This window comes from Ranitomeya variabilis, chromosome 3 (assembly GCF_051348905.1).
Source record: "Ranitomeya variabilis isolate aRanVar5 chromosome 3, aRanVar5.hap1, whole genome shotgun sequence".
NCBI classification, from domain to species: domain Eukaryota; kingdom Metazoa; phylum Chordata; class Amphibia; order Anura; family Dendrobatidae; genus Ranitomeya; species Ranitomeya variabilis.
The window spans coordinates 314811724-314839293 of NC_135234.1; the positions used below are offsets into that span (position 1 = coordinate 314811724).

At 47.6% G+C, this 27570-nt stretch overlaps 1 protein-coding gene across 3 annotated transcripts in view; it reads left to right on the forward strand.

The window, feature by feature from the left end:
• The window catches only part of FGR (FGR proto-oncogene, Src family tyrosine kinase), an 833064-nt gene that overhangs the window by 772682 nt on the left and 32812 nt on the right, over positions 1 to 27570 (forward strand). For all 3 annotated transcript variants that reach the window (XM_077295665.1, XM_077295664.1, XM_077295666.1), the window contains 2 exons: positions 12724 to 12877; positions 19408 to 19539. In XM_077295665.1, the coding sequence (XP_077151780.1) occupies positions 12724 to 12877; positions 19408 to 19539 (286 nt within the window). The remainder of the gene's footprint in view (positions 1 to 12723; positions 12878 to 19407; positions 19540 to 27570) is intronic.

Genomic DNA, 27570 nt, shown 5'->3' on the forward strand with positions numbered 1-27570 from the left:
CCTTCCCCAACGCACGTTTCGGAAATAAGTTTTCCTTTTTCAAGGGGCGTCCCTTGAAAAAAGGTGTTTTTGGAGCCACCATGCCTAAATAGAGGGGGAGGTTTATACTAGTGGCCACCGGTACCTACACGGGAAATACATACCACCCTCTGGGACTGACTGTAGGTGGGACTCCTGCGTACCCTCATATGAGGACTGTGCAACAGCCATACCATTTTTTACCTTTTTACCCCATATATCCTGATGTTGTACCTGGCTCCCATTTTAGCTTGGACCATTTGTCACTTACCTGTCATATTTTTGTACTTTTGTATCTATTTGATTGCTCTGTAACACTATGGGCTAATTGTTGTGCTCTTTAAAGCCCTAGTTTTAACATATCTTGTGTGATTTATCTAATTTAATAAACGTTGTTTGTATATATTCTTATTATTTAGCATGACTCTCATTTTTCTTGTGTATCTTCTTCAGACTATGCGGCGTCAGCTGATCCCTAATCGCCGTGGCATGCGCTTAGGGATCAGCTGACGCCGCACAGTCTGAAGAAGGCGGAAAGAGATGAGTGAGAGGCGAAGATATGCACAGTGCATGCCCATGAATCCCAACCCCGCAGTGTGAATAAATCAGAAGACACTGCGGGGTAGGATCTCGGGCAGCGCATCCGCACAGGCGCAGTCAGCCTGACATCAAATTATGTCAGAAGACGGGCAGCGCTAACTGCGTATGGCCAAGGGATAACATAACAGCGCTCGCTCCGGGACAGATTCAAACAACGCTCATGAGGCAGCGCACAGCGCCAAGGGGGTATGAATGACAGCTGTGCCGCGTCTGATTAGGAAGGAAAGTCCCGCCTCAGGGACGGTTTCCCGGTATGAGGGGGCACATTTTATAATTGTTAACTTCAGCGTGTGCACGGAGCATAAGTAAAAGAGCCACCTTTCCTTGTGCAGCATTAGTGCTGCACAAGGTGGTGCTTTTAGTTACAAACGCCTGGGGGGTTAAAGGTTCCCTTTCAACTTGCTCCAATTAGGCCTCAGCCTACACTCTGTTTCTCGTGATCTCTGGGCTCCAACACCGCCAGTTGCTGCTCAGAAGTGTCTTTGGCACGGGTACTCCCTCCTGCCCAGCCTGGTTCCAGCACGCCAGCTGTTTCCGGGCAGTGTCCAAGTCACTTTGCCACCAATCCATTGTCCTGTCATGTTGCGGTCGGGTTAGCCGACACTATGGTGCCTGCAGTTTAGGTGTTTCTTATGTAGGCTGCGGTATCTGGCAATGAAGGCTGGTTCCGTAGTGCCAATAGGACAAGCACCCCCTGTAGGACTGTGGGTTTCGGTAACTCCGGCCGGCTCGCGGCCTTGCAATTTTTTGTTCATGTGGACTTTCTGCTGACTATCTGAGTTCCAGCACCATTAGCTGGTTCTTTGGAAGACAATCTTGAATAGGTCCCCCTGGTTCCAGTACTGTCAGCTGGTTCCAGGCAGAGCCTTTGGCTTAGGTACCTCCTTCAGGGTATGCGAGTTCCACCAATGTCTGGTGGTCCTTGGTGGTGCTTTCTGCCACGGGTACCTCCTGCTTAGTTACTGGGTTCCATTACCATCAGCTGGTCCTCGGTAGTTCCATTGGCTCTTGTACCTTCTGCTCCCCATCCTGGTTCCAGTACCGTCAGCTGGTTCCAGGCAGAGCCTTTGGCTTAGGTACCTCCTTCTGGGTATGCGAGTTCCACCAACCTCTGGTGGTCCTTGGTAGTGCTTTCTGGCACGGGTACCTCCTGCTTAGTTACCGGGTTCCAGTACCGTCAGCTGGTCCTCGGTAGTTCCATTGGCTCTTGTACCTTCTGCTACCCATCCGGGTTCCAGCACCGTCAGCTGGTTCTTGGCAGTCTTTTGCTCTTGTACCTTCTGCTCCCCATCCTGGTTCCAGTACCGTCAGCTGGTTCCAGGCAGAGTCTTTGGCTTAGGTGCCTCCTTCTCGGTATCCGAGTTCCACCAACGTCTGGTGGTCCTTGGTAGTGCTTTGTGGCACGGGTACCTCCTGCTTAGTAACCGTGTTCCAGTACTGTCAGCTGGTCCTCGGTAGTTCCATTGGCTCTTGAAGCTTCTGCTACCCATCCGGGTTCCAGCACCGCCAGCTGGTTCTCGGCAGTGTCTTTGACACGGGTATTCCCTCCTGCCCAGTCTGGTTCCAGCACGCCAGCTGTTTCCGGGTAGTGTCAATGTCACTTTGCCTCCAATACGTTGTCCTGTCGGGTTGCGGTCGGGTTATCCAACTCTATGGTGCCTGCAGGTTAGGTGCTTCCTATGTGGGCTGCGGGAACTGGCAATGAAGGCTGGTTCCGTAGTGCCAATAGGACAAGCTCCCCCTGTAGGACTGTGGGTTTTTGGTAACTCCGGCCGGCTCGCGGCCTAGCAATTTTTTTTCTTGTGGACCTTCTGGCTATCTGAGTTCCAGCACCATTAGCTGGTTCTTTGGAAGACAATCTTGAATAGGTCCCCCTGGTTCCAGTACAGTCAGCTGGTTCCAGGCAGAGCCTTTGGCTTAGGTACCTCCTTCTGGGTATCCGAGTTCCACCAACGTCTGGTGGTCCTTGGTAGTGCTTTTTGGCATGGGTACCTCCTGCTTAGTAACCGGGTTCCAGTATCGTCAGCTGGTCCACGGTAGTTCCATTGGCTCTTGTACCTCCTGCTACTCATCTGGGTTCCAGTACCGTCATCTGGGTTCCAGTACCGTCAGCTGGTTCTCAGCAGTCTCTTGCTCTTGTACCTTCTGCTCCCCATCCTGGTTCCAGTACCGTCAGTTGGTTCTGAGCAGAGCCTTTGGCTTAGGTGCCTCCTTCTGGGTATCCGAGTTCCACCAACGCCTGGTGGTCCTTGGTAGTGCTTTCTGGCACGGGTACCTCCTGCTTAGTAACTGGGTTCCAGTACCATCAGCTGGTCCTCGGTAGTTCCATTGGCTCTTGTACCTTCGGCTACCCATCCGGGTTCCAGTACCGTCAGCTGGTTCGCGGCAGTGTCTTTGGCTCTTGTACCTTCTGCTCCCCATCCTGGTTCCAGTACCGTCAGCTGGTTCCGGGCAGAGCCTTTGGCTTAGGTGCATCCTTCTGGGTATCCGAGTTCCACCAATGTCTGGTGGTCCTTGGTAGTACTTTCTGGCACGGGTACCTCCTGCTTAGTAACCGGGTTCCAGTACCATCAGCTGGTCCTCGGTTGTTCCATTGGCTCTTGTACCTTCGGGTAGCCATCCGGGTTCCAGTACCATCAGCTGGTTCTCGGCAGTTCCTCAGCCTTCTTGTACCTTCTTGCTAATCACTCTGGATCTCCCTGATGACGACCCTAAAGACGACGACCCTGAAGACCACCCCAAAGAAGACGACGACCCTGGAGACGACGACCCTGGAGACGACGACCCTGAAGACCACCCTGAAAAAGACGAAGACCCTGGAGACGACGACCCTGGAGACGACGACCCTGGAGACGACGACCCTGAAGACCAAGAAGCAGAAGAACAAGAATCTGCAGAACAAAAAGCAGAAGTACATTAAGCATAAGACTAAAATTCAGAGCAAAAGATATTATCTAAATTACCGTATTTTCCGGCGTATAAGACGACTGGGCGTATAAGACGACCCCCCAACTTTTCCAGTTAAAATATAAAATCTTCTTAAAAGTCGGGGGTCTTCTTATAAACCGTGTCGTCTTATAGGGCCGGTGACTTTTGTGCCTTTTGGGGGGGGGGGGAGTGGGCCTGATGACGACGAGGGGGCGTCTCACAGGAAAGTGAGTATCCCCCATTACCTCATTGTATCGCTGCAGCGTGGGGTCTCTGCTGGGAGCGGCGGCGGCTGTGCTGTGGGGCGGCGGCTCCTCTTCTTCAGTGTGGGGCCTCTGTGCTGCTGGGCGGCGGCGGCGGCTTATCTTCAGGCAGTCGGGGCTCCTCCGGTAACTCCTTAAAGCCCGGAGGCCCTGCCGGCAACTCCATCGGTGCAATGCAGTGGCCTCCGGGAACATGGCCGCTGCTCAGATTCAGATCTCGTCCCTAGATCTCGGGAGACGAGATCTAAATCTGAGCAGCGGCCATTTTCCCGGAGACAGCTCCATTGCTGCTATGCGGTGACCTCCGGGAAAATGGCCGCTGCTCAGATTTAGATCTCGTCTCCCGAGATCTAGGGACGAGATCTGAATCTGAGAAGCGGCCATGTTCCCGGAGGCCACTGCATTGCACCGATGGAGTTGCCGGCAGGGCCTCCGGGCTTTAAGGAGATACCGGAGGAGCCCCGACTGCCTGAAGATAAGCCGCCCACGCCGCCCAGCAGCACAGAGGCCCCACACTGAAGAAGAGGAGCCGCCGCCCCACAGCACAGCCGCCGCCGCTCCCAGCAGAGACCCCACGCTGCAGCGATACAATGAGGTAATGGGGGATACTCACTTTCCTGTGAGACGCCCCCTCGTCGTCATCAGGCCCACTCCCCCCCCACCCACCATATACACCCGGCAAGGCGATATCCGGCGTATAAGACGACCCCCGACTTTTAAGAAGATTTTCAGGGGTTAAAAAGTCGTCTTATACGCCGGAAAATACGGTACTGTATAAGCAGAAGAAGAATAAGCAGTGTATGGGGTGAGTCTGTTCCTCCTCGTGGTGCCCCTGGAAAAAACCTGCTGCTGCAGGCCAAACTGAACGCGGACAAATCCTGTTGTAAATCTTTAGGGACAGGCAGAATGGAAGGTGTAATCTTCAAACTTTTATAGATAACAACTACAGGAATGCCTGTCACAAATAAGAATATAATGAAGAAGAAGAATATGAAGAAGATGAATAAGTAGAATATGAAGAAGAATAATAGTTGAATAAGAAGAATATGAAGAATGTAAAAAAAAAAAAATAGGAAGGTGAACAAAAAGAAGATGAATAAGGTGAAGAAGAAGTTGATGAAAAAGATGCTGCTGCTGCTGAGGATAATGAAGGAGAAAGTGTGGGAGAAGTGAAAAGGAAGGTGAAGAGCATGGAAGTAGTGAAACATAAATATCTGACAAAATATAAAAAATCTTAACATAGTCAATATCTTTGTAACTCCGAACGTCTTAAAAAAAAAAATTAATTCCTGCTATTCCATTTGATTGGGCTAAACCTCTATGCCTTTAATGTCTCCTCCACCTCCTCCAATACATCCTACATTATTCTTAGTTGTTTTCCTTCATGTAGAATTAACCTACAAGTAAAGAAAGGGTTTATTTTAATTCCGATATTTTTGTCCCATTGACTTGCATTGGTATCGGGTATCAGTATCGGCAATATGCAATATTTTTGGGATATCGGCCGATCCAATCCGATACTGATATTTCCGAATATCGGAAGGTGTCGCTCAACTCTAGTGGAGAGGCACACAATCCAAGCTGCTTGAGGTCTAGTGTGAAATTTCCACAATCAGTGATGGTTTGGGGAGCCATGTCATCTGCTGGTGTAGGACGACTGTGTTTTATCAAGACTAAAGTCAGCACAGCCGTCTACCAGGAAATTTTAGAGCACTTCATGCTTCCCTCTGCCGACATGCTTTTTGGAGATGGATATTTCATTCTCCACCTGTCCATACTGCCAAAAGTACCAATGCCTGGTTTAAAAACAACAGTAACACTGTGCTTGATTGGCCAGCAAACATGACTGACCTTAATCCCATAGAGACTCTATGGGGTATTGTCAAGAGGAAGATGAGAGACACCAGACCCAACAATGCAGACAAGCTGAAGGCTGCTCTCAAAGCAACCTGGTCTTCCATAAGACCTCAGCAGTGCCACAGGCTGATTGCCTCCATGCCATGCCGCATTGATGCAGTAATTGACGCAGATGGAGCCTCGACCAAGTATTGAGTGTATTTACTGAACATACATTTCAGTAGGCAAACATTTCGGATTTTAAAATCATTTTTTCAAGTTGGTGTTATAAAGTATTCTAATTTACTGAGATAATGACTTTTGGGTTTTCATTGGCTGTAAGCCATAATCATCAACATTAACAGAAATAAACACTTGAAATAGATCACTCTGTTTGTAATAACTCTATATATGAGATTCACTTTTTGTATTGAAAAACTGAAATAAATCAACTTTTTGATGATATTCTAATTAAGTGAGAAGCACTTAGATATACAAACACTTGCTTTGCTTTTGAAAACAAAGAACCTCCGTAGACACTTGATAAGGCAAATATGAAAGAAAAAGAAAGAAGATATCCATAGATGGGAATATAATTGAAATCCAACATTGCTGGGTTTTAGGGAAGTGATTAGAGCATCTGACAATGTAGTAAAGGAGGCCTGCTCAGTAAAGGTATCTAAAGTGACAATTTCATATGGAGCGCCCCCCGTAGGGCTATGGGGTACTCGGTACCGGGCCCCTCGGTTCTCAAGGGGGATGTTACGGTGGCTGACCTGGTCCGTGGCCCTAGGGACATCCGTTGTAAATGGGGGAAAGGTCTTTAAAGGGATAATGTTCATGACGCCACCTGTGGTATTCGGTCAGGGTGACCGACGCTGCTGTGAGGGGTCCCTGGAGTGATGTTATGGCAGCTAGATGGTATACCTTCCCACAGGTGAAGTGTATCCCCAGGGCTTCCCAGAGTGTAGATGGTGGATGGTGTGAGGCGCAGTGAAGAACGAGGACACAAGGTTGCAGTCTCTCTACCTTTTTACTGATGCCTTCAGCATCCACAGTCCAGGGTACAGACCACAGGGTAAGCAGAGTCCGGTCGGTCCGAAGGCAAATCCAGAGTCCCCTTATCCAGGTGGAAATCAGTAGCCTTCCTCAAGCGCCTGGATGTTGTAGTACCTTACTGCTGAGCCACTCATAAGGTCCTCACAACTGTTGTAGATGTTCTAGATGTTATGTCTTTCTCTCTGTCCCCCAAATGGATAGGAACAACCTGTATGACTGATGGCCTGAGTCTCTTTACAGGGACTCTAGCACGCCCCAGCCCCCACAAGTTGCCACCGTGACTCCTGGGTATAGGTCGGGCAGGTAACGTGGAATTATCTGTCCTGCCGGTCTCTGGAGCAAGGCTTGGAGACGATTGCTCCCTCGGTGTTCCGGCTACCGGATTCTGTGCCTCAGAAAGGAGGCAGCCTTTTGCAGGGCAGAACTCCTTCTAGTTTCCTCTCCTTTTGCTATGACTTCGTTTTTCACCCTCTACAATGCAATTCTCTTTCGTGTCCTTCCTTAGGATGCTGCCACATGCCAGGCCGACGCAGCTCCGTGGCCTTCTGGCTAGGCCTCTGACAGGATCCCACCCCTGTCAGGGACCACTCTGTCTGCAGCTCTTAGATATTCCTCCTTCTCCTCTGGCTGCCTGACAGGTGCTGCCTGGGTGAAGCCCAGTCAGCTTCTGCCTAACTTCCTATCCAGACCACCAGTTTTACCTAATTGTGAAGAGTGCCCTAATAGATAGGAGCATAGCTCCCCCTGGTGGACTGGAGTATGAAATGGAGTATGAAGTGTGTTGTATGGTTTGTGATACCTGGTAAAGAGATATCCCTTTATTGCCTTCAGACGTAACATCACTCCCCCTGGTGGAAGAATGACATTAATAATAATAATAATCTTTATTTATATAGCGCCAACATATTCCGCAGCACTTTACAATTAAGCGGGGACTTATACAGACAAATTCAATACAAGTTAAGACAATTTAAACAGTGACATTAGGAGTGAGGTCCCTGCTCGCAAGCTTACAATCTACAAGAAAATGGGGGGACACAATAGGTGCAAAGTGCTTGTTATTTCAGGTCTGGCAATAATAATACATAGGGATTTTCATACAAAGCTGCATGATCCGGTCATCAGCCCGTGTGTTTAAGTGCAATAGTCAAGTATCAAGTGCAGTTATCATGTGCATGGAGGGTGTGGAGACAGATGAATAGTAGGGTGCAGATTCAGAGTGATATTTGGAAGGAGGGAACAGGGCAAAGTTAGTTTACTGAGTAGTTGATGTGGTAGGCTTGTTTGAAGAGATGGGTTTTTAGAGCACACTTGAATAGGTCGGGGCTAGGTATCAGTCTGATCGTCTGGGGAAGTGCATTCCAGAGAGCTGGCGCAGCACGAGAGAAGTCTTGTAGACGGAGGTGCGAGGTTCGGATTACGGGGGATGTTAGCCTTAGGTCGTTTGTAGAACGGAGGGCACGTGTAGGGCGATAGACAGAGATGAGAGAGGAGATATAAGGTGGTGCAGAACTGTGGAGGGCTTTGTGGGTGAGAGAGATGAGTTTATACTGGACCCTGTAGCGAATGGGTAGCCAGTGTAATGACTGGCACAAGATGGAGGCATCGGTGAAGCGGTTAGACAGAAATATGACCCTGGCTGCCGCTTTCAAGATGGATTGGAGAGGAGAAAGTTTGGTAAGAGGGAGACCGATCAGAAGAGAGTTGCAGTAGTCCAGACTAGAATGAATAAGAGCGACAGTAAGAGTCTTAGCAGTTTCAAAGGTGAGAAAAGGTCGGATTCTGGAGATGTTTTTAAGATGCAGGTGACAAGAGCGAGTGAGTGATCGGATATAGGGAGTAAAGGAAAGTTCGGTGTCGAATATGACCCCAAGACAGCGGGCATGCTGCTTGGGAGTTATGGTTGAACCCTCCAGGGTAATTTCGATGTTGGGTAGAGAGAGGTTAGTAGAAGGGAGAAACACAAGAAGTTCCGTTTTGGAGAGATTTAGTTTCAGATAGAGGGAGGACATGATGTTAGAGACAGCAGACAGACAATCCTTGGTATTTTGAATTAGGGTAGGGGTGATGACAGGGGAAGAAGTGTATAATTGGGTGTCATCAGCATAGAGATGATACTGGAACCCAAATCTGCTGATTGTTTGTCCAATAGGGGCCGTGTATAGAGAGAAGAGGAGGGGGCCTAGGACTGAGCCCTGCGGAACCCTGATAGTAAGGGGACGAGGAGAGGAAGAGGAGCCGGCGAAAGATACAGTGAAGGAGCGGTCAGAGGGGTAGGAGGAGAACCAGGAGAGGGCTGTGTCCTTGAGGCCTATGGAGCGGAGCATAGTGAGAAGGAGCAGGTGATCCACAGTGTCAAATGCGGCAGAGAGATCCAGGAGAATCAGCAGAGAGCAATGACCTTTGGATTTAGCTGTTAGTAGGTCATTAGAGACTTTAGTGAGGGCAGTTTCAGTGGAATGTAAAGAGCAGAAACCAGATTGTAAGGGGTCAAGAAGAGAGTTTTCCGAGAGATAGCGGATTAGACGGGAGTGGACCAAGCGTTCCAGGAGTTTAGAGATGAAGGAAAGGTTATATACAGGTCTGTAATTAGCAGTGCAGTTCTGGTCCAGGGATGGCTTTTTAAGTAAAGGGGTTATGATGGCATGTTTAAATGAGGAGGGAAAGATACCTGAAGAAAGAGAGAGGTTAAATATTTTAGTCAGGTGAGTGGTGACCACTAGGGTTGAGCGACCTTTACTTTTATAGGATCGGGTCGGGTTTCACGAAACCCGACTTTTTCAAAAGTCGGGTCGAGTGAAATCGGCCGATCCTATAAAAAAGTCGGGGTCGGCCGAAACTCGAAACCCAATGCAGTGCATTGGGTTTCCAATAGTTCCCAGGGTCTGAAGGAGCGGAAACTCTCCTTCAGGCCCTGGGATCCATATTTAAGTGTAAAATAAAGAATTAAAATAAAAAATATCGCTATACTTACCCTCTGACGGGCCCTGGTACTAACCGGGAACCTTCCTTCCTTAGAATCAGCCTTCCAGGACCTTGCGGTGACGTCGCGGTGACGTCGCGGCTTGTGATTGGTCGCGCGGCCGCCCATGTGACCGCTCGCGCGACCAATCACAAGCCGCGACGTCACCGTGACGTCACCGAAGGTCCTGGAAGGGCTGATTCTTAGGAAGGAAGGCTGCCGGAAAGAAGCAGGGCGTGTCCGAGGGTGAGTATATACCTAATAATAATATACTCACCCTCGGCTTCGTTATGGCAGCCTTCCTTCCTAAGAATCAGCCCTTCCAGGACCTTCGGTGACGTCACGGTGACGTCGCGGCTTGTGATTGGTCGCGCGAGCGGTCACATGGGCGGCCGCGCGACCAATCACAAGCCGCGACGTCACCGCAAGGTCCTGGAAGGCTGATTCTAAGGAAGGAAGGTTCCCGGTTAGTACCAGGGCCCGTCAGAGGGTAAGTATAGCGATATTTTTTATTTTAATTCTTTATTTTACACTTAAATCTGAATTCCGATACCAATTCCCGATATCTTAAACATATCGGGAATCGGTATCGGAATTCCGATTCCAGATTCAGAAGATCGCCGACTTCATGGCTGACCCCACACAGGGGTCGGGTCGGGTTTCATGAAACCCGACTTTGCCAAAAGTCGGCGACTTCTGAAAATTGCCGACCCGTTTCGCTCAACCCTAGTGACCACTGGTGAGAGAGACTGCAGGAGAAGTGAAGGAATGGGGTCACTGTTGCAGGTTGTAGGCCGAGCAGAAGCGAGGAGCTTGGAAAGTTCTTCTTCTGAGACAGGCTCAAAGATGTCTAGTGAGCTTGAGGTGCGGCAGGGAAGGGGATCCAGGCACTGAGGAGATTGCGCTGAGATATCCAGATGGATGTGGTTGATTTTTTCTAGGAAGTAAGTGGCCAGATCCTCACCACTGAGATTGGTGATGGGGGCTTGTACTTTAGGTTTCAGGAGGGAGTTTAAGGTTTCAAAAAGTCGTTTTGGGTTGTTGGATAGTGAGGTGATGAGGGTGGTGAAGTAGGATTGTTTGGCCACATAAAGGGCAGAGTTATAGGGTTTGAGCATGAACTTATAGTGGATGAAGTCTTTTGCTAAGAGAGACTTACTCCACTGCCGCTCTGCACACCTTGAACAACGCTGAAGGAAGCGTGTTTGCTTAGTGTGCCAGGGCTGCCGTTGTCTCTGTCGGGTCTTTCTGCGTGTAGAAGGTGCTGCTTCATCTAGGGCATTCTTCAGTGTATTATTGAAGTGTGACAATGCTAAGTCTGGGCAGGAGAGGGAGGAGATGGGGGCTAAAGATGTGTGGAGATTGTCCATAAGCTGCTGGGTATTAATGGAACGTGTATTCCGATAAGTGTGGTAAGTGGGGGTGTCCCGAGTGAGGAGACAATTCTTGACAGAGAAGGAAAGAAGGTTGTGGTCCGAAAGCGGGAGAGGGGAGTTAGTAAAGTCGTGCAGCGATCCGAGACGGGAGAAAACCAGGTCCAGAATATTCCCATCCTCATGCGTAGGAGAATTAGTAAACTGTGAGAGGCCGAATGAAGAAGTTAGAGAAAGAAGATGAGAGGCAGATTGGGAGGGGGATCATTGATGGGGATGTTAAAGTCTCCCATGATGAGGGTGGGGATGTCACAAGATAGAAAGTGAGTAAGCCAGGTGGCAAAGTGGTCTAGAAACAGGCGGGAGGAGCCTGGAGGGCGGTAAACAACCGCCACCCGCAAGGAGAAGGGCTTAAAGAGTCTGACGGTGTGGACTTCAAAGGAAGGAAATGTAAGTGAGGGAACCGGGGGGATGACCTGGAAAGCACATTGTGCTGAAAGGAGCAAACCAACACCCCCACCCTGTTTGTTTTCAGGTCTGGTGGTATGTGAAAATTTCAGCCCACCAAACGAGAGAGCGGCAGCAGCGGTTGTGTCTGAATGCTGGATCCAGGTTTCTGTAATAGCCGGAAGGTTAAGGGAATTAGAGAGGAAAAGATCGTGGATGTAAGTTAGTTTGTTACACACAGACCGAGCATTCCAGAGTGCACATTGGAAAGCTATAGGAGAAGGCATGTACTGAATGTTAATAAGATTAGCAGGGTTTCTATATGCAGCTGGAGGAGAGTAATGTATGCTGGTGGAGGGGGGGGGCCAGGGTTCGGGGAGATGTCACCTGCAACTAGTAGAAGGAGAAAAAACAGAAAGAGCAGGTGGTGGGATGATTTGTATAAACGTTTTGAGTGCTGCATGGCGGTAGTGGCTGGTTTGGGGTGGGTCAGAAATGTCAGTAGAGCCTCAGAGTTATACATGGGAGAGGGGAGAAGGGAGGGGTGGATATAGAGTGAGTGCCCGGAATGTGTTGAAGGGCGGGCAAGTTGTGAGTAGGCAGAAGTAAAAACCAATAAGAAGCAGATTGATATGATCAATGCATAATGTATTATGACTGACCAAGACTGATTGTTTGTTAAACTTATGCACCTTACCTGTCTCCTGCCCTGTCCAACTGCCATTGTATAACTGCCATGCACTTTATACATTACTGCAACGACCAGGACCCTGGGGCGCTGCACTCACGTGTATCAACTTTTATGAATTTCTGACTTCCCCAGCTGCTGGAAAAAATGGATTCTGTAATCTGTTTCATTCCTGAATTCAGCACATTGGATTTCAGTATTTGGACTGTATACTCTGGGCGGCATTCTGTTGTAGTTTGTATTGAAAGCAGTTGCGAAAGTTTGAATGTTATGCTGGTGTGCTTTTTAATGTGCCTGAGCCAAATTAAAAAAAGGTTTATTCTGTATATGTATCTGAAGTTTTGAGGTTTTAATCTGCAGGCAATCCAGAGCCATTGCTATATTAGTATGTTTCCTTATTGATTTAACCCTTCAGCTCATTCTCCAGTGTTACCAGTCACTGGCCATAATTTCTCACTCTACAGCTCCTGGCTATACGTATCTATGTGCCAATTATTGAAGTAATGCTAATTGTATAGACTTATATGAACATTGCATCTCTACTTTTAGGTAGCTTCCGGTATGGCATATATTGAAAGAATGAACTATATTCATCGTGATCTTAGAGCTGCCAATATTCTTGTGGATAACAACGTGGTCTGTAAGGTGGCAGATTTTGGCCTTGCTCGGCTCATTGAAGACAATGAGTACACAGCTCGACAAGGTAATTGTACTTAAAGGACATAAATGGACTTTATTGATTTAAAATGGACTTTATAAAATAGCGTATTATATGTAGTACTGTAAATAACTGATATTTGCTCATTTATTCTGGGCACCAGTTTTAGAGTTTATGAGGTGATAGTGCATTGTATAATGCACTCCTCATAGTCCTCCATATAGTATAACGCACCCTCCGTTGTCTTCCATTTAGTATAATACACTTTCCATAGTCCTTCATATAGTATAATGCAGCCCCCATATAGTATAATGCAGCCCCCCTCAGAGTATAATGCAGCCACCCCATAGATTATAATGCAGCCCCCCATAGAATATAATACAGCCCCATCATATATTATAAAGTAGTTCCCTCATAGAATATAATGCCGCTCTCATATAGTATAATGCAGCCCCGTCATAGTATATAATGCAGCCCACACATAGAATATGATGCAGCTCCCCTCATAGAATATAATGCAGCCCACCCATAGAATATAATGCAGTCTTACAGTATTAATTAGTGTTAATTGTACTGACTCACTGACTGATATACACCATATTTTTCGGACCATAAGACGCACTGGACCATAAGACACACCTAGGGTTTAGAGGAGGAAAACAGAAAAAATTGAAGTGAAAAGAAGTAAAACATGTGGTCAATTCTGTACTAATATCCCCCATCCTGGTATATATATGTCCCCAATCCAGGTATACATAGCCCCATTACCATCCTAGTTTGCATGGCCCCCTCATCCCTATCCTGGTATGACCCCTGTTGTGAATTAGACTTTTTTGGCTCCCTCTTGTGGTCACTAGTGATATGACTCTGGGATTGTCTTTCCTCAGTTTGGCACCCACCTGGGTTGTTAGTCCAGGGGTGTTGCTATATAAACTTCCTGGTTTCTCAGTCCAGTGCCTGGCATCGTTGTAATCAGTTCCTTTCTGTTTGCTCCTGTCTGCTGGTCTTGGATCTTGCAAAATTAAGCTAAGTCCTGCTTCCTTGTTTTTTTGGTTATTTGCTTTGCTCCTATTTTTTGTCCAGCTTGTACTAAATTTGATTCCTGATTTTGCTGGAAGCTCTAGGGGGCTGGTGTTCTCCCCCCGGGCCGTTAGACGGTTCGGGGGTTCTTGAATATCCAGCGTGGAAATTTTGATAGGGTTTTTGCTGACCATATAAGTCATCTTACTATATTCTGCTATTAGTCAGTGGGCCTCTCTTTGCTAAATATCTAGTTCATTCTTACGTTTGTCTTTTCTCCTTACCTCACCGTTATTATTTGTTGGGGGCTTGTATCCAACTTTTGGGGTCCTTTCTCTGGAGGCAAGAAAGGTCTATCTTTTCCCTTCTAGTGTTAGTTAGTTCTCCGGCTGGCGCGAGACGTCTAGAACCAACGTAGGCACGTTCCCCGGCTGCTGCTATTTGTGGTGCTAGGATTAGATATATGGTCAGCCCAGTTACCACTGCCCTATGAGCTGGTTTTTTGTGTTTGCAGACTTGGTATGTACTTTTGAGACCCTCTGCCATTGGGGTCATAACAGTATGCCAGGCCAAGGTTGAATGTTTAATGCATTGCAGAAGTGGGATTACAAGAAAGGAAAGTCTGAGTTTTTTTTTTTTTTTTCTTTCCTCTCTTTTTTCCTCCCCTTTACCTCTGAATGGCTTGTGCTTGCTGCAGACATGAATGTCCAGACTTTGATTACAAGTGTGGATCAGCTTGCTGCTCGTGTGCAGGGCATACAAGATTTTGTTACCAGTAGTCCAATGTCTGAACCTAAAATACCTATTCCTGAACTGTTCTCTGGAGACCGATTTAAGTTTAGGAATTTCAGGAATAATTGTAAATTTCTATCTCTGAGACCCCGTTCATCTGGAGACTCAGCTCAGCAAGTAAAAATTGTTATCTCTTTCTTACGGGGCGACCCTCAGGATTGGGCCTTCTCGCTAGCGCCAGGAGATCCGGCATTGGCAAATATTGATGCGTTTTTTCTGGCGCTCGGATTGCTTTACGAGGAACCCAATCTTGAAATTCAGGCAGAAAAAGCCTTGCTGGCTATTTCTCAGGGTCAGGATGAAGCTGAAGTGTATTGCCAAAAATTTCGGAAAAGGTCCGAGCTATTCATGATTGGACTCAACCCACGTCAGTTAAGAGTCTTCAGAAGTTCTTGGGTTTTGCTAACTTCTACCGTCGTTTTATCGCTAATTTTTCTAGCGTTGTTAAACCTTTGACGGATATGACCAAGAAAGGTTCTGATGTTGCTAACTGGGCTCCTGCAGCCGTGGAAGCCTTTCAAGAGTTGAAGCGCCAGTTTACTTCGGCGCCTGTTTTGTGCCAGCCTGATGTCTCACTTCCCTTTCAGGTTGAAGTGGATGCTTCTGAGATTGGGGCAGGGGCCGTTTTGTCGCAGAGAGGCCCTGGTTGCTCTGTAATGAGACCATGTGCTTTTTTCTCTAGGAAGTTTTCGCCTGCTGAGCGGAATTATGATGTTGGCAATCAAGAGTTGTTAGCCATGAAGTGGGCATTTGAGGAGTGGCGTCATTGGCTCGAGGGTGCTAAGCATCGTGTGGTGGTCTTGACTGATCACAAAAATCTGATGTATCTCGAGTCTGCTAAACGCCTGAATCCTAGACAGGCCCGCTGGTCATTGTTTTTCTCCCGTTTTGACTTTGTGATCTTGTATTTACCAGGTTCAAAGAATGTGAAGGCTGATGCTCTTTCAAGGAGCTTTGTGCCTGACTCTCCTGGAGTCGCAGAACCTGTTGGTATTCTCAAAGAGGGAGTTATCCTGTCAGCCATTTCTCCGGATTTGCGACGTGTGTTGCAGAGATTTCAGGCTGGTAGACCTGACTCTTGTCCACCTGACAGACTGTTTGTTCCTGATAAGTGGACCAGCAGAGTCATTTCCGAGGTTCATTCCTCGGTGTTGGCAGGGCATCCGGGAATTTTTGGCACCAGAGATCTGGTGGCTAGGTCCTTTTGGTGGCCTTCCTTGTCACAGGATGTGCGGTCATTTGTGCAGTCCTGTGGGACTTGTGCTCGAGCTAAGCCTTGCTGTTCTCGTGCCAGCGGGTTGCTCTTGCCCTTGCCTGTCCCGAAGAGGCCTTGGACACACATTTCCATGGATTTAATTTCAGATCTTCCGGTGTCTCAGGGCATGTCTGTCATCTGGGTGGTATGTGATCGCTTTTCCAAGATGGTCCATTTGGTATCTTTGCCTAAGCTGCCTTCCTCTTCCGATCTGGTTCCTTTGTTCTTTCAGAATGTGGTTCGTTTACACGGCATTCCTGAGAATATTGTGTCTAACAGAGGATCCCAGTTTGTTTCCAGGTTCTGGCGATCCTTTTGTGCTAAGATGGGCATTGATTTGTCGTTTTCGTCTGCCTTTCATCCTCAGACTAATGGACAAACGGAGCGAACTAATCAGACTCTGGAGGCTTATTTGAGGTGTTTTGTTTGTGAAGATCAGGATGATTGGGTGACCTTCTTGCCGTTGGCTGAGTTTGCCCTTAATAATCGGGCTAGTCCGCTACTTTGGTTTCGCCATTTTTTTGCAACTCTGGTTTCCATCCTCGTTTTTCCTCGGGACATGTGGAGCCTTCTGACTGTCCTGGGGTAGATTCCGTGGTGGATAGGTTGCAGCGGATCTGGAATCATGTGGAATCATCTGGAATCATGTGGTGGACAACTTGAAGTTGTCACAGGAGAAGGCTCAGCGTTTTGCCAACCGCCGCCGCGGTGTGGGTCCCCGACTTCGTGTTGGGGATTTGGTATGGCTGTCTTCTCGATTTGTTCCTATGAAGGTCTCCTCTCCTAAATTTAAGCCTCGCTTCATCGGTCCTTACAAGATATTGGAAATCCTTAATCCTGTGTCCTTTCGCTTGGATCTTCCGGTGTCGTTTGCCATTCACAACGTGTTCCATAGGTCTTTGTTGCGGCGGTACGTTGTACCTGTGGTTCCTTCTGTTGAGCCTCCTGCTCCGGTGTTGGTTGAGGGCGAGTTGGAGTACGTGGTGGAGAAGATCTTGGATTCTCGTCTCTCCAGGCGGAGGCTTCAGTATCTGGTCAAGTGGAAGGGCTATGGTCAGGAGGATAATTCCTGGGTGATTGCCTCTGATGTGCATGCTGCCGATTTAGTTCGTGCCTTTCACGCTGCTCATCCTGATCGCCCTGGTGGTCTTGGTGAGGGTTCGGTGACCCCTCCTTAAAGGGGGGGTACTGTTGTGAATTAGACTTTTTTGGCTCCCTCTTGTGGTCACTAGTGATATGACTCTGGGATTGTCTTTCCTCAGTTTGGCACCCACCTGGGTCGTTAGTCCAGGGGTGTTGCTATATAAACTTCCTGGTTTCTCAGTCCAGTGCCTGGCATCGTTGTAATCAGTTCCTTTCTGTTTGCTCCTGTCTGCTGGTCTTGGATCTTGCAAAATTAAGCTAAGTCCTGCTTCCTTGTTTTTTTGGTTATTTGCTTTGCTCCTATTTTTTGTCCAGCTTGTACTAAATTTGATTCCTGATTTTGCTGGAAGCTCTAGGGGGCTGGTGTTCTCCCCCCGGGCCGTTAGACGGTTCGGGGGTTCTTGAATATCCAGCGTGGAAATTTTGATAGGGTTTTTGCTGACCATATAAGTCATCTTACTATATTCTGCTATTAGTCAGTGGGCCTCTCTTTGCTAAATATCTAGTTCATTCTTACGTTTGTCTTTTCTCCTTACCTCACCATTATTATTTGTTGGGGGCTTGTATCCAACTTTTGGGGTCCTTTCTCTGGAGGCAAGAAAGGTCTATCTTTTCCCTTCTAGGGTTAGTTAGTTCTCCGGCTGGCGCGAGACGTCTAGAACCAACGTGGGCACGTTCCCCGGCTGCTGCTATTTGTGGTGCTAGGATTAGATATATGGTCAGCCCAGTTACCACTGCCCTATGAGCTGGTTTTTTGTGTTTGCAGACTTGGTATGTACTTTTGAGACCCTCTGCCATTGGGGTCATAACAGACCCCCTCATCACCATCTTGCTATACATGGCTCCCATCCTCATTCTGGTATATATTGTCCCCTGATCCCTATTCTGGTATGCATGGAACCCTCATCCCCATTTTGGTATACAAAGCCCCCTCATTCCTATCCTTGTATGAATGGCCTCAATCCCCATTGTGGTATACATTGTCACTTTCTCCCCATCCTGGTATGCATTGCCCCCTCATCCCCATCCTGGTATGCATGGTCCCTTCAATCTCATCCTGGTATGCATGGCCTTTCATCCCCAGCCTGGTATGCATGGCCCCCTCATCCCCAGCCTGGTGTATGTTGCCCTATCATCCCCAGCTTAGTATGAATGGCCTCCTCATCCCTCCCCTGGTATGCATGGCCCCCTCATTCCACATTCTGGTATGCATGGTCCCCTCATCCCTATCCTGGTATGAATGGACCCCTCATCCCTATCCTGGTAGGCATGCCCCCCCTCCTCATCCTGGTATGAATGGCTTGCAACCTGGTATGCTTGGCCCCCATCAAAAGACATAAAAAAACATAAACCATTCTACTTACCTTCCCTGTGCTCCCTTGCAAAGTCCTGTTCTGATGCCAACAGCTGATTTCAGCTTGTAAGCAGCGCATGACAGTCATGACAGCCGAGGACAGCTGTTGGAATATTCACTGCTCCCCATGACCGGGACTATAGCAGTGGAGAGCAGTGAATACTCATTTCACTTTAATAGTGGGCAGCGTTAGCTGCAGCCGCAGGCTTCCTGTTTCTGGGCGTTCAAGTGTGCCCGCTACTAAAGGGAATGAATATTCACTGCTATTCACTCCCATGGGCTTGGAGAGCAGTGAATATTCATTCTCTTTAGTAGTGGGCACACGTAATCGCCCAGCTGCTGCAGGAACCAGTGGCTGCAGCTAACACTGCCCGCTATTAAAGTAAAATGAAGATTCACTTTTCTCTACGCCCATGGACTTGAAGAGCAGTGAATATTCATTCCCTTTAGTAGCGGACACACGTAATCTCCCAGCAGCAGGAAGCCTGCAGCTGCTGCCACCTCGCCCACTATTAAAGTAAAAAGAATATTCACTGCCCTCCACTCCTACAGTCCCTCCATCTCTCGGTAACAGCTTCAGTGCATAGAGGTGGGAGGGACTATGGGTGTGGGGAGCAGTGAATATTAATTTCTCTTTAGCAATGGGGACCCACGATAGCCACAGCAGCCAGCTTTTGCCTCCTGTCACCCACTGCTCCGCCGCTGGTGCCAGGTGGGCCCCCCTGACTCATGGGCCCCATAGCTACATAGTGTGCCGCTTTTAGCAACATGCCACTGACTGGGAATCCCTGGCGCAGCGGGGGCCCTAGGCAGCTGCCTAGTCTGCCTGCCCCTAAAGCAGGAACTGGCTGCACTATATAAGTAAAACTTTTTGTCATATGCCCACTAATTGAAATGGTAGAAAAAAATATTGCTGTATTAAAAAGGCACATTTGCCATTTCCTCACTCTGCTTCATGTCACAAACCCCTGAACATTTCATGACTGTATGTATATTCTATTATTATAACAGGTGCCAAGTTTCCCATCAAATGGACAGCTCCTGAGGCTGCAATGTATGGAAGATTCACAATTAAATCTGATGTCTGGTCATTTGGAATCCTTGTGTGTGAGCTATTGACGAAGGGGAGAATTCCGTATCCAGGTGCAAAAACTCTGCTAGGCAACCAAATCCGGGAGCTTCTGTGTCTTAACAACACCCAGCTGTACTCATGGTTACAAAATAGTCCTATTCCAATCACGTGGAAAAACATTATTCCTCGGCAATGTATCATCAGGATTTGATCTATTATTCAAATCGCTTTTTATGTTAAATGTATTTTTTTTTTCTATTTTTTTTTACATTTTTCCTATTATAATCTATATAAAATAGAAAACTAAAAAATATTGCATATTTGACAGTGTCCACTAAGCCTAATACTAGACTTCTATTTCCTGTTCTGTGCAGGGAGGCACACTGACATAGGCTGTAATAGACTGCCTTATAGCTGTACAGGAGAGCTTGCTAAGAATACTCCAATACGGGCAAAGAGAGTAGAGATCAGCTGTACCATCATCTACTGTGAATGGTAGATCTTGTATTATTTGCTGTATATAGGGGGATTACTGGTCGTTTTAATCCCTATCTGTCATGATAATGAGACCACTGAAAACACACCTGTACGTAATAGGAAACTAGTTTTAGGCTTATTGGAGAGTGTGAAATTTGCATGATTTGGATTTGTGTTAGATAACTTGTGATATGGAATTTTTTATTCTTTGAAGGAAATTTGTCACCGCGTTTTTGCTACCCCATATCAAAGCAGCACGATGTATGGACAGAGATCCAGATTCCAGCAATGTATCACAAACTTTGCTGGATACTGCAATTTTGATTTAAAACTGTATTCTCGTGTGAAGATCTACCAGTTTTCTGTTTGCTGAGCTCTGTATAACCCACCACTGATTGGTAGCCTTCTGTGTACACTGTGCATAGGCAAAAAACTGTAAATAAGTGGTGGTGCAGGATTATACAGAGCTTTTGAATATGGAAGGCTACATGGCCGCATGTTTACTAGTCCTCTAGTATTACCGTATTTTTCGGACTACAAGACGCACTTTTTCCCCCCCAAAAAAGGGGGGAAAATGGGGGGTGCGTCTAATAGTCGCAATGCAGGCTTACCATGGCGGCAGAGGTACGGTGGCAGAGGTGTGGTGGCAGAGGTGCGGCGGCAGACGTGCGGGGATGAGGAGGCGCAGTGAGCGGGGTCCCTTTCCCCGGTGAGGTGATGCAGCAGCCCGGTAATCAGCAGAGCCGGGTGAATCCTGTTGTTAGCGGTGGTGGCGGCCATCTTCCGGAGGCCGCGCGTGCGCAGATGGAGCGCTCTGCTTCCCGGGGCTTCAGGAAAATGGCCGCGGGATGCCGCGCGTGCGCAGATGGGGATCGCGGCGGCCATTTTCCTGAAGTTCGTGGACCTCCTCATCCCAGGACCTCCTCATCCCAGGACCTCCTCATCCCAGCACCTCCTCATCCCAGGACCTCCTCATCCCAGGACCTCCTCATCCCAGCACCTCCTCATCCCAGCACCTCCTCATCCCAGCACCTCTGCCGGTAACCACTGCTGCAACCCTCCCATGGACACCAGGCCATGGCGTCGCCCACCTAAGCAGGAAGGGACCCTGCTCAGGTGCACGCTGTACCGCATCACCCCACCTCTGCCGACACCATGCCTCCTGTGACCCTGCTCTGCCACCACCAGCCCTCAGGTAAGATACTGTAAATTCAGACAATAAGACTTACCCCCATCTTATAAAAAATATTTTTTTCTGCAATTTTCACCCCAAATTTGGGGTGCGCCTTATGGTCCGGTGCGTCTTATAGTCCGAAAAATACAGTAATCTCCTGCAGGCAAAAGGGATTTTATCAAAACTACACCAAGCTGACCAGTAAGTGACACATCGAAGAAATCAGGGACTCTGCCCCTACATCATGTTGCTCTCAGATTAGATAGCAATAACCTGGTGAAGATTCCTTTAAAATTTTTGTAACACAAAATCCTGACTAAGGTTACTTTCACACATCAGGTTTTTGGCACCTTGCCGATTACGGCGTCGCCCCGCAGAGCCGGATCCAGCATAATTTGTGAAAACCGTATGGAACGGGTCCGATTTTCCGCCGGATACGGGTATCGGATCCGGCGGAAATTCGGATCCGTTCCATACGGTTGGCATCCGTTTCCTCCATTTTTTCATCCGGGTTTTTGACGGATCCGGTTTTTAAAAATGCCCCTGGGAGGCTCCAAAATGTGATTGGCCCCCTGAATGCTATATATACAGGCTTCCTACAGCTCATCAGTGACAGGTTGTAGAGGAGCAAGTGTTTGGAGAGCAAGATGGATGTCGTTATTGCGAATATTCTGAAGATCTACGTGGATTTCACTGTGGAGGCAAATCGCTTGAAAACAATTGTTCTGGAGAAGGAGCAAGAGAGACAACGCATCAGGCGTCTGTGCCGACGGTGGTTGTGGATGCACCCCATCACTGCACAGAGAATGACACGTGGGGTGTTTTCTACACTGTACATGGAGCTACGAGGAGACCCAGAGAAATTTTTCTCATATGTGCGGATGAAAGAGGAGAACTTCGATCTATTGGTGGACCGAATTGGACATCTCATCCGAAGGAGTGATACGTATTGTCGATTCTGATGGTCACTCTTCGGCTGATGGTCACTCTTCGGTAAGCCTTTATTATTGTTTCTCATCCTGTAAAGCACACTTTAACGTTGTTGCTGGTAATTCCTTTTTAGAATACTTTTTAGTGATCTTTTTTATCATATCTCCAACTGTTTAACCCCTTCATGACCTTGGGATTTTCCATTTTTCCGTGTTCGTTTTTTGCTCCCCTCCTTCCCAGAGCCATAACTTTTTTATTTTTCCCTCAATATGGCCTTGTGAGGGTTTATTTTTTGCGGGACAAGTTGTACTTTTAAACGACATCATTGGTTTTACCATGTCGTGTACTAGAAAACGGGAAAGAAATTCTAAGTGTGGTGAAATTGCAAAAACAGTGCAATCCCACACTTGCTTTTTGTTTGGCTTTTTTACTAGGTTCACTAAATGCTAAAACTGACCTGTCATTATGATTCTCCAGGTCATTATGAGTTCAAAGACACCAAACATGTCTAGGTTCTCTTTTATCTAAATGGGGAAAAAAAATTCCAAACTTTGCTAAAAAAAAAAAAATTGCGCTATTTTCCGATACCCGTAGCGTCTCCATTTTTCATGATCTAGGGTCGGTTGAGGGCTTATGTTTTGCATTCCAAGCTGACGTTGTTATTGATACCACTTTTGTGCAGATACGTTCTTTTGATCGCCCGTTATTGCATTTTAATGCAATGTCGCGACGACCAAAAAAGCGTAATTCTGGCGTTTTAAATTTTTTTTCTTGCTATGCCATTTAGCGATCAGGTTAATCCTTTTTTTATTGATAGATCAGGCGATTCTGAACACGGCGATACTAAATATGTGTAGGTTTGGGTTTTTTATTGTTTTATTTTGAATAGGGCGAAAGGGGGGTGATTTAAACTTTTATATTTTTTTTATTTTTTCACATTTTTTTTACTTTGTTTTTTACTTTTGCCATGCTTCAATAGCCTCCATGGGAGGCTAGAAGCTGGCACAACTCGATCTGCTCAGCTACATGGGAGCGATCATCAGATTGCTATTATATAGCTGAATTCCTTCCTCCTTCGACCACAGGGTGGCACTCATAGCAATCCGGCATCAGCAACCATAGAGGACCTCTATGGTTACTATGCAGACGCATCGTTGACCCCCGATCATGTGACGGGGGTCGGCGATGCGCTCATTTCCGGCACAATGACCAGAAGCGCCGGTTAAATGCCGCTGTCAGCGTTTGACAGCGGCATTTAACTAGTTAATAGCGGCGGGTGAATCGCGATTCCACCCGTCGCTATTGCAGGCACATGTCAGCTGTTCAAAACAGCTGACATGTCCCGGCTTTGATGCGGGCTCACCGCCGGAGCCCGCATCAAAGCGGAGGTTCTGACCTCGGACGTACTATCCCGTCCGAGGTCAGAAAGGGGTTAATGCTGCCTTATAACTGTAATGTTATTGCTGGTATTTTGTAATAATGATTGCCTTGCTTTTATTCACAGATTCCTTGCAATTGGAGAATCCCTTTCATCACTCCATTTCCAGTTCAAATTTCAAAAAACTGACCGTCACATCCAAACATAGAATAAGTGTGAACAGGTGCTGAATTTAGAGTCAACAACTCGTATACAGTTAAATAAATAAGGCAGCACACTGCAATCATGAAACATGAAAATTGAACTGCATTACTGCAGTAGAAATATGAAAAAATGAGAGCGTTTAGCGCATAAATTGGCCAATTCATGTGTACCTGGTAGCCACATTAAGGCATCTCTTGTATACCAGGACCTAGACTTTCCTTTCCTCACTGAGAATAAACGTCTTCATCTGAATGGGAACCTACTGTGAATCCTCTTCTTAAACTATAATCTCTCTCTCTCTGTGGAGGGGTAATGATCCTGCTGCGATTAAAACACCTGTGGCTAAAAGGTGGAGTGCTCAGTCAGAAGGCTAATGAATACCTTTTTACCTTTTAACCTTTAAGCCACAGGTGTTTTAATCGCAGCAGGACCATTAGCCCACCACAGAGAGATTATAGTCTAAAAAGATGCGGAGTACAAATTTATAGCGGTGGATAAATTTATACGCTCCAATGATTCCCAAGTTTTCAAACTGTCTGCAATGGGGCGTCATCTGTATGGAAACACCTTCCAATTCCCCCCCAAGACCACTGCCTCAAACCTCTGGGCCCCCAATGCCTTTTGTTTGGGTTGGGGATGAAGACGTTTATTCTCAGTGAGGAAAGGAATGTCTAGGTCCTGGTATACGAGAGATGCCTTAATGTGGCTACCAGGTACACATGAATTGGCCAATTTATGCGCTAAATGCTCTCATTTTTCATATTTCTAATGCAGTAATGCAGTTCAATTTTCATGTTTCATGTTTGCATGTTTTAGCGCCGCAGTGTGCTGCTTTATTTATTTGTCCATTTCCAGTTCAGACTTGGGATTTCCGCCATCTCTAGAATTGTCAAGCACACCTGCCGTGCACTGTGGGACTCTTTGCATGGTGAATTTATACCACATTCCATAATGGAGAGTTGGTTGGAAGTAGCCGAGAAATTCCAGCAAGTGTCACTTTCCCAATTGCGTGGGCGCAGTGGACGGGAAACATATCCACATCGTGAAACCGGCTGGTTCTGGCTCGGAATATTTCAACTATAAAAAATACTTCTCCATTGTGCTGATGGCCATTTCCGATGCAGAGTACAAATTTATAGTGGTGGATATTGGGGCGAATGGACACCCACCCCCAAGACCACTGCCTCAAATCCCCAATGCCTTTTGTTTGTGTTGGGGATGAAGCTTTCTATTACGCCGCTGCCGCCTCCTCCGCCCACTCATACTCACCTGTCTTCAGCGTTCCGGCACGCCTCCTCTCCTGCGGCGTCTTCCCCTCTGCACTCGCTCCCGGCCTCTGATGCTCGTCGGGAGGGTGCGCACGCCAGATTCAGCACTGCGCGCGCACACTTCTAACCTTCCTGCTGGCGCTCCTTCCGTCCTCTCTATCGTCTTGGAGGATCTTCACCCTGACGTGCTATGCTACGCTGATATGTAAGCTGCTTCCGTCCACCCCTCTGTGCCTGAAGATCGCTTGTGTTCTGCTAGTGCTCTTGGCCTCTCGTCTGTGCTGTATGCTCCTTGATTCTGGTTCTCCTCTTGCCTCTTCCAGTACCGTTCCTGTGTCTCTGCAGCCCTGGTCCCCGCATTCTAGTGCTCCTGCCGTCCCTGTCTCGCCTGACCTGTATCACCGCAATCCTCCTGCTGTCCCTGTCTTGCCAGTCCTGTATCACCACAGTCCTGCTCCGTAGCAGTCCTGAGTCCCTGTTACTCTCTTGCCGTTCCTAGTTTCTGTGTGTCTGCTGCCCCAGTCTCTTTATTCCGGTATCATTTCAGTCCTGTGTCAGTCTGGTGCCTCTTTTGTTTCCCCCGGTCCCACGTTTCCTTTTGTCTGTTCCGTCTTGCCTCCCCAGCTTCCGTGGTGATAGTCCCTCATGGGCCTGCCCCTAACTCTCCCTGTATAGGGGGCAGTCCACCTGGTCAGCTCATCCGTGAGGGGATCGTCATCACGGTCCAGTGGGTCCACTTTCCATCTTTTCCCTTGTGAATCCTCACAGTATCTTCAGGCCATGGACCCCGCTGGTGTCTCCACCACTCAAAAAGAGTTGTTTTTTTTGTGAGAGAACCAGACAAGAATCATGTCCTTCTTTAAAAATATGGAGTCTCGTCTCGCAGCTTTATAGTCTACCGACCCAAGTGACGCTTCACAGCTGGCGGCTCTTCAGCAGGAGCTTAGCCAACAACGGGACACTCAGTCTCATATTTTGAATTTTATGGCCTCTGTTGACAATTGACTTTTCTCCCTTCAGGGTGCCGTCTCTGCTCCAATCCAGGTCTCCGCTCCGCAGCCCTCGTCTGGCCAGACCTCCTCGCTATGGAGGAGATCCCAAATTGTGTTGAGGGATTCTCAATCAGTGTCAATTACACTTTGAGTTGTCCCCACTGCTATATCCTATGTACTGAGCTAAAGTAGCTTTTGTGGTTTCCCATTTGGAAGGCGAGGCTTTGGCCTGGGTTAACCCCCTCTGGGAGCGAGATGATCCGGTGGTCTCTCAACTTAATCTCGTTTTAGATACCTTTCGCAAGGTTTTTGATGAACCCGGTCATCTGGTATCTACTACTGAGTCTCTTTTCAACCTTCACCAGGGTACCCTTTCTGTGGCTCAGTACGCCATCCGTTTCTGAACATTGTCTTCTGATTTAGGGTGGAACGATGAAGCATTGGTGGGAGCGTTTTGATGAGGGCTGTCTTCCCGAATTAAGGATGAGCTGGCAGGGCATGACACTCCTATTACTTTGGATGACCTAATTTTCTTGGCGACTTGCATTGATTTGCGATTCCAGGAGCGCTCTCATGAGGTTGTCAGAGGGAGGAGATCCCCTCGCTTGTCTTCTGCTTCTCGGGGTGCTTCTTTCCCTCAAACCACTACTGTAGCAACCTCTTCTTCTCCTGAGCCCATGCAGGTAGATCACCTCAAGCCCGCCGAACAACGCCATAAGGAGAGACTTGCACAGGGTTTATGCTTTTATTGCGGCAGTGCCACTCTTCTTCTACGTTCCTGCCCTCAGTAGCCGGGAAACGCCTCCGCCTAGGACAGGTAAGAGAGGCCTTCCTAGGTAGCTATGATTCCTCTCCACCTCTGATTCTGTCTGTGATTTTACATTTGGGGTCTAGTCGCTTCTCTCTAGAGGCTTACGTAGATTCAGGTGCGGCTGGGACTTTTGTTCAACTCGAGGTTGTTTAAAGACTTGGGATTCCTGTCAGATCCTTGGAGGTCCCTAGGCAAATAGCTTCTGTCGATGGTCAGCCTTTGTGGGAGTCCGTTACTTCAGTCACTGAGGAGGTCGAGATTCAAATTGGAGCTCTTCATCATGAGAAATTGGCTTTTTATGTTCTGCCGTCTTTAGCTCATCTGTTTATTTTCGGACTTCCCTGGTTAAGAAATCATGAACCTGCCCTAAACTGGCGAACTGGAGACGTTTTAAGCTGGGGACATTCTGAATAGAATGACTTGTCTGAATAGATGTCTACTTTCCGTCAAGCCTACTTGTTTCTCTCCATCTGTTCCTGGACTAGCGAATCAGCCCTCGTTTATTCTTCATTTTCGGATGTCTTCAACAAGAGAGAAGCAGAGGTTTTACCACCGCATCGTCCTTGCGATTGTCTGATTGATCTTGTTCCTGGTTCTACTCCTCCCAGAGGTCGTACATATCCCTCTGTCTCCCTCCGAGACTCAAGCCATGTCCGACTATGTCCAAGAGAATTTGGCCAGGGGCTTTATCCGGAAATCTTCTTCACCTGCAGGGGCTGGGGTTTTTTTTGTTAAGAAGGATGGTTCCCTTCGACCCTGCATAGATTATTCTGGCCTCAATAACATCACGATTAAAAATAAGTATCCCCTTCCTCTCATCCCGGAACTTTTTGATCGGCTACGAGGAGCACGCATCTTCACTGAACTG